This window comes from Phaseolus vulgaris, chromosome 8 (assembly GCF_000499845.2).
Source record: "Phaseolus vulgaris cultivar G19833 chromosome 8, P. vulgaris v2.0, whole genome shotgun sequence".
NCBI lineage: Eukaryota > Viridiplantae > Streptophyta > Magnoliopsida > Fabales > Fabaceae > Phaseolus > Phaseolus vulgaris.
In genome coordinates, this window is record NC_023752.2 from 61,979,337 (window position 1) to 61,992,495 (window position 13,159).

Here is a 13,159-nt window from a genome sequence, read left to right on the forward strand (position 1 = left end):
TATTTAAGTTTATGAAGTATACATCAAGTACTTCAAATTTACTGATTGAAATCGCTCAGGCTTCAAAGTTTTCTTTTCGTACTTGTCCTTTTCTTCCGTACGTGGTTCTCTATTCCACCTTTTCACTTCATCTTCTTACTTACCCTTTGCTCAGTAACACGGATTCTCTGTTTCAAATCAAAACAAGCAGCAACAAAGCATAGCCAGGTATGTTTCAAATCATACTTCCTTTCTTCCTTCATTCTCTCATACTAAGAACAAATTCTCATTCTGCACCTCGAATTTGATTTCTTCCTACCAAGTTTACTTGCACCAGAGGTAACCCAGTAGCTGCTTCTTCCTTTCCTCGTTTCCCCCTCAAAAAAAGTCCGCGTCTTTTGGACTTTTCATGACATCTCAACCCAAAACCGAACCTGGGTCATCGCCTAGGTCCATTTCTGGCACCAATAAAAAAAGCTACAGTGAAATGAGCATTTCTGAGCTTGTTTCAGTTCTGCGTGTTGCGTTTCAAATGAAGGATTTTGATGAAGTTGAAGAAGAGTTGGTGAACAGGGAAGCCAAACTTAGGGCAGAGATTGGGCCACTCAAGGAGAAGATTGAGCTGGAGAGGCTCAATAGTATTGAAGCCGAAGAAAGACTGAAAATGAGAGAGGAGCAATGTGAAAAGGGGAAGAGAGCCCAGGAGAATTATGAGCAGTTGTTGAAGGAAGTGAAGACAAGTGGCCTGGTTGAAAAAATTACTATTGAGGAGTTAAGGACAAAGAACGTTGCTTTAGAACGTGAAATCTGTGAGCTGAAGGAGTTCAAGAAAAGCATTCTAGATGAAGGCAAATTTGTGGCTGAACTAAGGGCCAAGATCCGTTTGTTGGAGGAAAAGGTTGGGGATAAGAGTGCTCTTGATTCCCTTAACATGAAGAACATTGAATTAGAGGAAGCAGTTATGAAGAATTTGACTGTCATAGAAGGGTTGAGGACTGAAAATGGTAAATTGACCGACGAGAAGAACGAACTTAATCTTGAAGATGTTTTCGCTGTCCAGGATGAAGAGGATGTTTGTGACCACGAGCATGAAAATTACACTGGGGAACCTGTTTCTTTCCAAAGGAATGAAGATACTCATTACTCTGTTGATGCCTGCTCTGCTCAGTCTCCCAATAAAGGGAACAAGGATGAAGCTGTAGGTGCATTAGGTATGGAAATGAACATTTTGTTCACTTTGCATTTCTCGCATCTATAATACAGATTTACATTTATATAATTTCCTCTAAAATATTAAATTGGATCAAACTGAATGGAGTAATACACTTTGGTCATATTTCTTCGTATCTTGAACCGTGACGACTTATTGAGAGAAGGAAATGGCTATTTTCGAGAACCATGTTTTAGTAAACTAATTGAATTGGTGTGGTGAAGCAAGCAATTCTTGCTCAAACTGGATTAATTGATGACTGAACCATTTTAAATTAAACTAGTCAAAAACTCATCATAGTTTGGAACTATTAGTATTCACAATTTAGGAGCATACACTCCTCACATCATCCAATTTTGTTGTTGAAGTAACAATGTCATAATTAAGTTCACCACAAGTTTGAGGTTTGATGACCAAGTTTACACAATGAATTTATTACTTTTGAAGAATAGGCTGAGGTGTCTACTTGCAAATGCAAGGTATGGCAGCCTACAAAGACATTCCTTGAACCCCCGCAAAGATGGAGCTATATAGCGCCAAATTACCCCTGTTTCCAGCCTATGGTGTCTACAGTGCAATGATGCCTAAGGTTTATTTAATGTCACAGCATTGTTCCCGTTGTCTTCCTTAGATGTTCAACTCATGGTTTGATTGGTAATTTGGTAGAGTCATGGTCACGTATAAGATTTAATTTTAAGCTGTAATGTTGAGGTTTTCTTCTGCTTTATGTTCTTTTATATTTTGTTCGCGTAGGTAACTGTAAATCATCTCTTTTGTGTTTTCTTTCCTTCTTGTGATAATATTTTCTTTCAATAAGAACTCAGGAAGGAGCAAACAGAAGCAGGCAAGGAGAACTCATATTGTTTTTTCCATACAATCAAGATTAGATGTATCTGCTCTGAATTTGATAAAAGGATACGTTGTTAATGTTAATTACTTGAAGAGCCCGAGGCTGGATTTTTCAAGAAATGCCGAGTCAACAACCAAATTGTTAATTGTATTACGGAATCTACTATTATTCTCCTAGCTTTCGTCTGAAGTATATAATGTTAAATTTTAACACAACTATTTTGTACCTGCAGGTGTAAAATTCAAATTGGAAAAGGAGATTGTGGACCTATGTGATGATGACGACGACGAAGATGATGATGCTAGGGGTCCATCACAAGGATTGCATGGAGAGAAAGCTAATTCTCAAATAATTGCAGAAAATGAACATCTAAAAAGGGTTGAAATGATCAAAAGAAAACGTGCTTCTGATATTCAGCCTTCTAATTCCACATGTACATCCTCTGCCTATTTTTTTGAAATAGATAATCTCCCTGTAAAGAGAAGTAAGTTCTCCAACCAATATTATATGTCAAATTTTATATTAGTTCTTAGTTTAAAATTATCAGCGTGTTGGAATTGTATATCTAGCTATGGTAGTCACACTTTGTATCCTTCTGAATAATTATGACACTGGCATGAAATATGACTTTGCTCGATGACTGTTGTTTATTGGAAAATCTGACTAATTATATTAACTAGTTTTCTCACCTAATCAAATTTTTATCTTTTATTGCTTTCATCTTCAAAGCTCTGATTTGAGACTTTGTTTCAAGGATATAAGTTTAGTATATCTCTGACCAACATGTATTTTAGTAAAAAATTATTCCATTATCCTATATCTTCCTCTATTTCACTTCTTTTTCCTCTATTAGGATTTGTTTAATTGTTTCTCATCTTATTCTATTAGTGTTTGAAGATGTCGGTAATATTAATTGTATATTCTTCCTCTGTTAAGGTATTTTTCTCAGATAGGAAAACCTTATTCTGTTTAAAGTGACATTTGCCACTTATTATGATTTCAATTCACCAGTTTAGAATAATCAATTTAAAACACAATTTCATTACTTGTGGAAATTTTTGTGTCTAAAGAAGAGATGTTAATCAATAATTTCTTTACTTTTATTTTCATTATGATATGTATTAATTATTCTTCCATGTTTAGCACCATTGGCAACTCACACACTGGGCACTCCCCGGGTTTCCTCACCATCTCTCTCACGCCAATCTAGGTAGGTCCTCAAATTCTCTCTCTGTCTATTATTTAAGAAATTTGTTTGATGCAGCATGTTTTGATTGAATGTTATCATGAAATGTTTTTTTCAAATTATAAGACAATATTTGTGTTTTTCCCCTGTTGTGACCTTTGTTTCGACAATGTGAACATTTTTCAGCTTATTAGGAACTGCCTCATCCATTTCATTACGGATGCAATTTGTAGTTAGTCTTTCGGATTCTTTTCTTTGTATGTGTGGGTCGGAATGCAGCTCATTTATAATGCAAATATTATGTAATTTTTTTTTTGTATTAATTTTTGTGACTTGTAGTTTATCCATTCCAATGGCTGTTCATCAAAGACTCCCTTCAGACATGTCTCTTTTACGTCTCCAAGACAAACATGTGACTAAGACAGTTTGGGAAGGGAACGAAAGATTACTTCGTCCACGACGCCATGCAATATGGATTATGAACCATGCAGATTTGGTCCATCCTCGTGTTAAAGCCATGATGGATGGCGTTGGATTCGGACACCTGCTCACCTTTTCCAATATAGACATCAACCATCACCTGGTGATGGCTTTAGTGGAGAGGTGGAGAACTGAGACACACACATTTCATCTTCCACACGGAGAAACCACTGTGACGTTAGAAGATGTCTCCGTGCTATTGGGTCTTCCGATTGATGGAGAACCTGTTACCGGCTTCACCAATGGGGATTGGGTGTCTATGTGCAGACACTTGTTGGGGATCATACCCCCTGGAAATGTTGTCATAGGAAATACAATAAGATTGTCATGGCTAAACAACAACTTCCATCAACTTCCTGATGATGCATCTGAAAATGTCGTTGCTCACTATGCACGGGCACATATTCTTACCCTCATTGGGAGTTTACTTATGCCAGATACATCGGGGTCTCGGGTGCATTTGATGTATTTGTTATTATTGGATGATTTGAATAACGTCTCCAGTTATAGTTGGGGTTCAGCTGTTCTTGCCTGTTTATATCGTGCATTAGATCACGGTATTAACTTCAACCAGGACAATATTGGTGGTTGTATGCTGCTCCTTCAGTGTTGGGCATGGGAACGCATTAAGTGCATCTCTCCTTCTTTGCCACCCCTAAGTGCAGAAGACATTGCTTCTGGACTTGGTTATCCACTTGCAAAAAGGTATAAACATTATAACCCATTTACTTTCCACAAAACTTGTTAATACGCCTACATTAGTAACTTGTTTGTTAAACCCTCAAACTTCAAATTGCTTATTACAGGTGGTCACGTGCACTCTCTCAGAGGCAACACCAACCTACAAGTTCAGTGTCATTAATAAGGTCAATGTTGGACCAGTTACAGTCGAAACAGGTTATCTTTTATATTCAATTTTCAATCCTCATGTTATCCATTGTTGCCATTGACTTATTCTAATGAAATGGTACTGCAGTTCATCTGGTGTCCATACACCGAGGATGATATTGCTGCATTGATCATTGGTGAGGTGTCTTGTGTTTGTCGAGCTGTTGTTCCGTTGATTTGTTTTGCAACAGTTGAATTTCACCAGGCTGATCGGGTCATGCGACAATTTGGCTTTCGACAAACCATTCCCACGGATCCGCTAAACCTGGATCAACTTCATAAAGAGGATATGAGGGGCCGCACAGAGAGGTATTGGCCACAATACCATGAAAGATGGATAGTGTTATGGAAAGATCGACATAATCGACTCATTCAAGGTGTTCAATTTAATGGTAATGGCCATTTGCGTGACACCACCACGTATATGCAATGGTATATTAACCATACCATTCGCCACATATCACTGCCACAACAAACTTCGGATGAAGATGTAAGCTTAAATACTAACCAACCCATTTGGTCATGTACTTTTACTTGTCTGACAATTTCCATTGTTTATTCACAGTATGACATGCCATAGAAGAGTTACCAACCCCACCTCTAATCTCTGTATCAACATGTTGGCTCTTCTTTTCATGCTCAACAATTTCATCACCATTATTTGGTCAATCAAGTCACTCCAGTCTTTCACAACCACCAACCACCACCTTCATGGACTATCATCACCCTATGTCTTTCCACCAATCAGATGCTTTTTCTGCTCAACGAAATATGTTCGAAACTTTCACATTCACCCCTCTATCTACACTTCATCTGTCTTCATCCAAGCATTAATATCATTTGAGAATGCCCTCAAAAGGTATGGATGGGAAAGGATAAAACGATGGATGACAACGATGATGCACCTCCACCACCTCCCCAATCTACAACTCATAACGAGCAAAGACTGAGACTGCAGAGAGGAAGACCTCCTTGTGGCATGTCATTCCATAAATAAATCATGCCCTTCTTGTAATAATATGGAACTTCAAATTTCATTTGAATTTTAATTCATAACTTTCATTCAACTTTTTTAGTGAGTACTTTTCCCCCATTATGTATTCCACAAATAGGGTTCAAAGTTATGTTTCCCTAACACATAAATTGTACATAAATATAAATACAATAGTTAATTACGAGCTAATTTTGGTATTATTACAGTAAATCGTGATGTCATACCAACTTAAAATTACAACTTCATGGTAGACTTTCATAAAATTACTACTTAAATGAAAGCATAAAACTACCCTAACATGACAAATATTATGCTATTGTTATAATGTTGTCATCCTTCAAAAATTCCCATATATAAAATATAACCAAAATTTATACTTGTAATCCTTCTTCGCAATTTGTATTGCGCTCACTCGTTAACATTCTTTTTAAATAGGCCTTGGACAAATGTCAACTTGGAGACGAAGTTAGAAGGAAAGAAGGAAAGCTCGACCCCAAAGATTTGTCTTTCCAACCTTGTTGAACATAACTTTGTACTAAATCTAATCTTGAACTTATTGGTAATGTTCAAGTTGATGTTGCAGTTAGTGAGAACGGTGAGAATTGGAGTATGGGTGAGAGACAGTTGGTCTGCCTTGGGAGGGTTGTGCTTAAGAAAAGCAAGGTTTTGGTTCTTGATGAGACCACTGCTTCAGTTGATACAGCTACGGATAATTTGATTCAGCAAACTCTTAGGCAACATTTCACTGACTCCACAGTTATTACCATTGCACACCGAATAACTTCAGTTCTTGACAGTGATATGGTTCTGCTTCTTAGTCAAGGTTAGGAAAGGCTCTCAATCTTCACATAGCATTGATATTCTTTGCATTTTGATGTTTCATTTTCTGATTTAGCTAGACATTGGTGCAGAACTTATTGAGGAGTATGACACCCCAACAAGGTTGCTAGAGAACAAGTCATCATCTTTTGCTCAACTTGTTGCTGAGTACACCCTGAGGTCCAACTCCAGTTTGGACAAATCCGATGATCACTGATTGAAACTGAAACAAAGAAAAAGTTTATAGATAATGATGAAAATCTGGAGGATTACATGAATTGTAATTTCTTTATGGAAAGTGTACCTTACTGATAATTCCACCGACAAATAGCATGATGCATATCAAGTTACAAACGGATTCTAAATGCATCATATAAATTGATATTGGTAATGGTATAGTAAACTTTTATGTTACATCATTTTGCTGAAATCAGAACTGGAATCTGTATACACCACCATAAGATGTTTTGATGATTGGATCAAGAATCATTTTAATACATAAATAGCAAAGTTTTTTAGACAAGCAGTTTCAATCCAAATGTACCGTGCAAGTTTCATTTTCTTTGGTTTTCTTCATATCTACTAAATCTACCCTTAAACTTGTGCCGCACCCATTATGTTATTTTGTTCCTTATTTTTGGCATTTTGTAATAGGAAAGTGTGATAGCGTCAACATTCTGCCATTTGTTTAATTTCGGACTTCACTTGGCCGGCTACCAAAGCAGAAATGGGCATTTAGGAATAAAATATTTTCTTGTCAATAAGAAGAAATTGAACTGCATTTTTTAGGCCTTTTCAGACATCATCATGATCATTTAATGGGCAAGTGCCAAAGTATTTCAGTTCTAATTGTATCTGCATGCATATATCATTAAGAATTAAGTAAAAGTAATATCAGCTGTTAAGTGGTATTAAAAACAACTCATCTCCTCTGGGCGCTCCCCGTAGGATAAAGATACAAAACATAAGTTTTAAAATGGAAAATCAAAAGAAAAACTCCCACTTTTTAGAGCATATTGTACTTAATTGTCTATTTAACCAAAAAAAAATTGTTGTATTTGTCAGTTTCTATATATTTTAAAAAAATAGAAAATAACAGAGGAAGCGTCTGTTTAACTTAATAATTGAAGAAATAAAAACTCTAAAAGGACGACCCTGACCCGCAATGACTTCCAAGTCAATGATCCACCCACAATGACTTCTGATCCGTTCAACAGAAGGGTTTGAAATTTCTTCCTTTGACAAACTAGGAGTCTAGGACCACAATCAAAGCTTAATTTCACTCACCAAAACCTTGTCTCAACTCTTCATTTGACTACAAATATTCATCCAAGTATATCTCCTTTATACTAAGCCTATGTGACCACTGTAGACTGAACACAAGTTAGAATGAAATCATCCATGGGAATGGGGTGGTTGTTTCCTCTGTGTTGCCATTTTCTGCTCTTTCATTTTTCATTCTCCCATTCCTTCTGTCACCCCCATGACAACCTTGCTCTGCTTCACTTCAAGGCCTCCTTAACTATTAATAATACTATCTATACTTATTTTTATTGCGATCAGGTTTATCCAACCATAGCAACATGGGAAAATGGAACAGATTGCTGCTCTTGGTCTGGAGTCACATGCCACCCCATTTCTGGTCATGTGACTGCCATCGACCTTACATGTGGTGGGCTTCAGGGTAAAATCAATGCAAACAGTACCCTTTTCAGTCTTTCTCATATGCAATCACTCAATCTTGCTTTCAATGACTTCTCTAACTCTCAGATTCCATCTCCAATAGGTGAGTTTGTGAACCTCACACACCTCAACTTGTCTTTTTCAAACTTTCAAGGTGAAATTCCTCCCCAAATCTCACATCTTTTCAAATTGCAATCACTGGATCTCTCTCCCTCTCCCTTCATGTATGATAAGTTTCAGTTAAAGTGGAAGGAAGGCACATGGAAGAGGATGCTCCAAAATGCAACCGAATTAAGGGTGCTAGGTTTGACTGATACAGATTTGTCATCAACTTCAATGACGTCACTCAATTTGTCTTCCTCTCTGATCACTCTAAGTCTTGGAGGAACTGGATTGAAGGGAAAGTTGACAGATGCCATTCTTTGTTTGCCAAATCTACAACTCCTAGATCTATCATATAATTCTGACCTTCATGGCCAACTTCCAAGCCTGAGTTGTAGTTCAGCTTCTCTCAACGTCTTACAAATCACAGGTTGTGAATTGCAAGGGCCAATCCCTCATTCTTTCTCTAACCTTACAAGTCTTACATTATTGGACCTCTCAGACAATTATCTCAATGGTTCAATTCCATCCTCACTCTTAACCCTTCCACGTCTAAATGTTCTGCTTCTCTATAAAAATCATCTCAGTGGTCAAATACCAAATGTATTTCATCAATCAAACAGACTTGAAGAATTGAATTTAAGAGAGAACAATATCCAAGGTGAGCTGCCATCAACATTATCAAAGCTTCAGCACCTCATTCACGTGGATATATCATGTAACAAATTAGAGGGACCTCTGCCCAACAAAATAGCAGGGTTTTCAAATCTAGCTTATTATTCCTTAACTGACAACTTGCTAAATGGTACAATTCCTTCTTGGTGTTTCTCTTTGCCATCGTTGTTGTATTTATATCTATCAAATAATCAGTTCACGGGCCATATACCTGCAATCTCTTCATATTCCTTGCAGGTTCTATGTTTGAGTGACAACAGGCTACAAGGCAATATTTCAGAATCAATTTTCAACCTTGTCAACCTTACTTATTTATCTCTGTCATCCAACAACTTCAGTGGTTCTGTCAATTTTTCACTTTTCTCCAAGTTCCAAAATCTTGAAAGTCTCCACCTTTCAAATTCAAGTCAATTATCACTAAACTTTGAATCAAGTATCAATTATAGTTTCTCCCGCTTAGTGGAGTTGGACTTGTCTTCTTTGGGTTTAACCGAATTTCCAAAATTATCAAGAAAAGTCCCAGTTTTGCAAACTCTCATTTTGTCCAATAACAAATTGAATGGAAAAGTGCCCAATTGGTTGCATGAAATAGATTCTTTATTTGTTGTAAACCTAGCCCAAAACTTTTTGAGAACACCAGTGGACCAATTCTCTAGGAACTACCAACTCAGAGATCTTGATCTAAGTTACAACTTACTCACTGGTGGTATCTCTTCATCAATTTGCAATGCAACTTCACTTCATACTCTCCTGTTGTCCAACAACAAGTTGACAGGCACCATTCCACAATGCCTTGGGAGTTCATCGATCCTTTCCATTTTGAATCTAGAAATGAACAGGCTTAATGGAACTTTGCCAAATACCTTTTCAAACACCAGACTCAAGACTCTGAATCTCAATGACAACCGATTAGAAGGTACTTTGCCAGAATCTTTGTCCAACTGCACGCAACTGGGGGTTTTAAATCTTGCCAACAATCAAATAGAAGATACATTTCCCCACTGGCTTGGAACTCTACCGTATTTGAAAGTGTTGGTTTTGCGGGCTAATAAGTTGCATGGTCCCATTGCCATGTTCAAGACCAAGCATGGATTTCCCAGTTTGAATATTTTTGATATCTCATCCAACAACTTCAGCAGCCCAATTCCAGAAGACTACATACAAAGTTTTGAATCCATGAAGAATATTGTTCAAGATGAGGTGGTTGGCAATCCACAGCAATACATGCAATGGCCATCTATTATTTCACTATATTATTATTCTCCTACGACTGTAACAACAAAAGGCACGAGTGTGCTATTCGAAAAAATTCCAACAAACTTTGTGAGCATTGATTTATCAGGAAATAAATTTGAAGGAGAGATTCCAAATGTAATTGGAGAGCTTCAAGCACTTATTGGACTGAACCTCTCCCACAACAGACTCAGTGGTCCTATTCCCCAATCCATGGGAAATTTGATAAAATTGGAGTCTTTGGATCTCTCTTCAAATATGCTGACTGGTAGGATTCCTACAGAATTGGTGAATATGAACTTTCTTGAAGTGCTGAATCTTTCCTATAATAGTCTTGTGGGAGAAATACCTCAGAGAAAGCAGTTTGATTCTTTTTTGAATGATTCCTATGAGGGAAACTTGGGCTTATGTGGAGTTCCACTGTCAGTGAAATGTAGGGAGGAGCATGATCAACATTCTTCAGAAACATTGTGGAGAGAAGAGAAATTTGGATTTGGTTGGGAAGCAGTGGCTATAGGATATGGTTGTGGAATGGTGTTTGGAGTGGTGATGGGAAGCTTTGTATTTCTTATTGGAAAGCCTAAATTGCTTGTGAGAATGTTTGGTGGTTAAGTTAGTTATATGCTGAAAAGGAACACTGTGTTGAGTTGACAACTCATATAAATCAGCTCATGCAAATATGATTTGTTTTCTTTAATTGTGGTGAATTTGTAAGAGTGTTTAAGGTTTATAAATGTAGCAAGTTTGTGTTCTCCTTAAAATTTATAAATAAATTATCCTTTATAGTAATCTTTCATTTATTTGCTAATTGCATGTGTATCAGAACATCTACAGTTAAATTGATTATTTATGTTTATAAGCAGTATTTGTTTTGTTTGAAGGATTGTCATTTCTATTAATTATTTCGTTAACGCGTTTTTTTATTGGCAGCAAATAATATTTCACAATATGATGTTTTGTATAAGGTATAATTTATTGCATATTGATGAGGTTGATTTTTTTCACACTTTAAAGCTTTAGTCAAAGATTTTTTTTTAATGTAATCATAAATAACTCTTTTAATTAAGATTCATTTAATTCAGTTTATTATGAGATTAACTATTATTTGTGTTAATTTTGTATTTGTAACTAGAGTACAGAGTTTAATTAGACGATCTAGTGATTACACACATGGTTTAAACACTATAAGAAAATGATTGAATGGTAACTAATTTAGAAACCAAAAATAAATAGTTTCTATAGTAACTAATTTAGATACCATTTTATAAACTAAAAGTTATTGGTTACTAAAATGGTATCTATTATTAATAAAAATTATAATATAATTAGATACTATATTTTTGGTAGTTAAAAATAAAAATAAGAAAAAGTTTTTTATAGAAACCATTATTTTAGTCTCTTGTTAAAATGTAGATGGAAACTATTTTTTAGTCACTTTTAATCTATTTTAAAAACTAATTTTTGGTATCTAAAAATAATAAAATTAGAAATTAATTTTGTAGTTTCTAATCATCATATAATTAGACACTTAAATTTTTAGTCACTATTATTTAAATTTATGATACTAATTTTGAACTAATTAAATTTTATAAAATTAATTATTAATTATTAATTTATAAAATATTTTGATATGAAAAAATTTACTAATTTATTAATTTTAGTATAATATTAAAATAATTAATATCAATTTAAAAATTACATTTAAAATAATATTTTAATCTTTAAAGAAAAATTTGACTAGAGTGTCGAAAGGTAATGAATAAATTAATGGATACATGTTTCATTAATAAAATTCAATTGTTTTTTGGTCTGTTGTATATTTGACTAATTCAATTTTGTATAGATGATTGAATGAATATTTATCAACTAGTAAAGAATTTATTGTTGCTCGAAAATTTATAGAGTTAAACTGCTTTTTTTTTTTATCGTCTACTTTACTTGTACGCACAATGATTTAAAAATTTCATTTTTACTTTATTGTTATTACTAATTTTACTATTTGCAAATAGATTATGAACATTATTTGATTCATTTTATTATTGGATTTGTTGGGAGAGAATTTGTGGATCATCTAACCTTATCTATACTACCATCTTTTCGATGTTAAACGGTCTAGCAATGCATTAGACGGTCCCTATTAAAATTATTTTAATTTGACTGCTAAATAATAAATATCAAATATTATAATTTTGAATAATTTTCTATAAAATTATAGTCCATTTTCAAATATGATAATTTTATAAAGTTGTTTCAAATATTTAAAAATCTTATTATAAAAATTTGTTCGAAATATAAAATATTTAATGTATAGTCTTTTAAAAAAAATTATATTATATTATTCAAAATATTATTGGTTATGGTTAAGAATATGGATGATAATGCGAATCCGTCTTCCAACCTACGGAATCCGTCTTCCAACCTACGAAAAATAGGAACAAAGTTATTTAAACTCTTTAATCTCTTTAGATTCCTTCTGCGTAACCTGCAATAAATTTCTTTTATTATATCTCATATCGAAACACAATATCAATTATAATGTTTTTTAAATCAAGATAAAATGATGATTAATTGTTATAACTTTTTTAATAAATTAAACAATGATTTCTTTTATATTTTTTTATGAAAAAAATAATTTTTACATATTTATACGTGAATGTTAATCTTAAATTATATATTTTATTTAAATTTTATTATCAATAATAAATTCATGAGGTGGAATATGTAAAACATTAAAATAAATGATTATTAAAATATTTGCATTGGTAGACTTTGTTTATACGGATTGATCTGACCCCTCATGCTTTTTATAGGTCAAATATGGACGGACCAAAACTGTCATAACTTATTAAATCACATTTTTGATCAATTATTAGTAATTAATAAATTCCAAATAAAAAATAGATATTTTATTATATTCTTTTATATAAATTTTAATTTTAATTTTACCGATAAAAATATTTTAGAGTTAGTATGATTTTAGTTCTAATTAATTTTAAATTTTAATTAAAAGTACACTTTAAATTATTATGTTTTTTTATGTTATATTTCAAATTATATTAT

At 34.0% G+C, this 13,159-nt stretch overlaps 3 protein-coding genes across 4 annotated transcripts; all 3 read left to right on the top strand.

Annotated features, from left to right (window-relative positions):
- The first annotated feature begins 62 nt into the window (after positions 1-62).
- On the top strand, positions 63-5,662 carry LOC137827139 (serine/threonine-protein phosphatase 7 long form homolog). Of its 2 annotated transcripts, XM_068633357.1 has the most exons (8): positions 63-207; positions 303-1,190; positions 2,272-2,523; positions 3,183-3,249; positions 3,565-4,410; positions 4,512-4,602; positions 4,682-5,083; positions 5,159-5,662. In XM_068633357.1, exons 2-8 carry the CDS (start codon positions 389-391, stop codon positions 5,171-5,173), a joined length of 2,475 nt encoding a protein of 824 aa, XP_068489458.1. In that variant the 5' UTR covers positions 63-207; positions 303-388; the 3' UTR covers positions 5,174-5,662. The 2 variants fall into 2 exon arrangements, with proteins under 2 accessions (XP_068489458.1, XP_068489459.1); XM_068633358.1 differs by having other exon boundaries at positions 63-1,190.
- Positions 5,477-6,864, top strand: LOC137825452 (ABC transporter C family member 3-like). Its single transcript, XM_068631117.1, has 3 exons — positions 5,477-5,570; positions 6,171-6,410; positions 6,499-6,864. The coding sequence occupies exons 1-3, from the start codon at positions 5,477-5,479 to the stop codon at positions 6,621-6,623; spliced, it is 459 nt and encodes a 152-aa protein (XP_068487218.1). The 3' UTR covers positions 6,624-6,864.
- An 817-nt stretch (positions 6,865-7,681) lies between these two features.
- On the top strand, positions 7,682-10,860 carry LOC137827143 (receptor-like protein 9DC3). The gene has a single exon (XM_068633362.1). The coding sequence runs from the start codon at positions 7,796-7,798 to the stop codon at positions 10,709-10,711; it is 2,916 nt and encodes a 971-aa protein (XP_068489463.1). The 5' UTR covers positions 7,682-7,795; the 3' UTR covers positions 10,712-10,860.
- Positions 10,861-13,159: the final 2,299 nt, after the last annotated feature.

Excerpts from the sequence above, each read along its gene's own strand:
- LOC137827139 (XM_068633358.1), top strand. The coding sequence starts at position 389 with ATGACATCTCAACCCAAAACCGAACCTGGGTCATCGCCTAGGTCCATT. Across the intron at positions 1,191-2,271 it reads TGAAGCTGTAGGTGCATTAG|GTGTAAAATTCAAATTGGAA; the intron begins GTATGGAAATGA and ends TTGTACCTGCAG. Across the intron at positions 4,411-4,511 it reads GGTTATCCACTTGCAAAAAG|GTGGTCACGTGCACTCTCTC; the intron begins GTATAAACATTA and ends TGCTTATTACAG.
- LOC137827143 (XM_068633362.1), top strand. The coding sequence starts at position 7,796 with ATGAAATCATCCATGGGAATGGGGTGGTTGTTTCCTCTGTGTTGCCAT.
- LOC137825452 (XM_068631117.1), top strand. The coding sequence starts at position 5,477 with ATGGATGACAACGATGATGCACCTCCACCACCTCCCCAATCTACAACT. Across the intron at positions 5,571-6,170 it reads GAGAGGAAGACCTCCTTGTG|TTAGTGAGAACGGTGAGAAT; the intron begins GCATGTCATTCC and ends TTGATGTTGCAG. Across the intron at positions 6,411-6,498 it reads GGTTCTGCTTCTTAGTCAAG|AACTTATTGAGGAGTATGAC; the intron begins GTTAGGAAAGGC and ends ACATTGGTGCAG.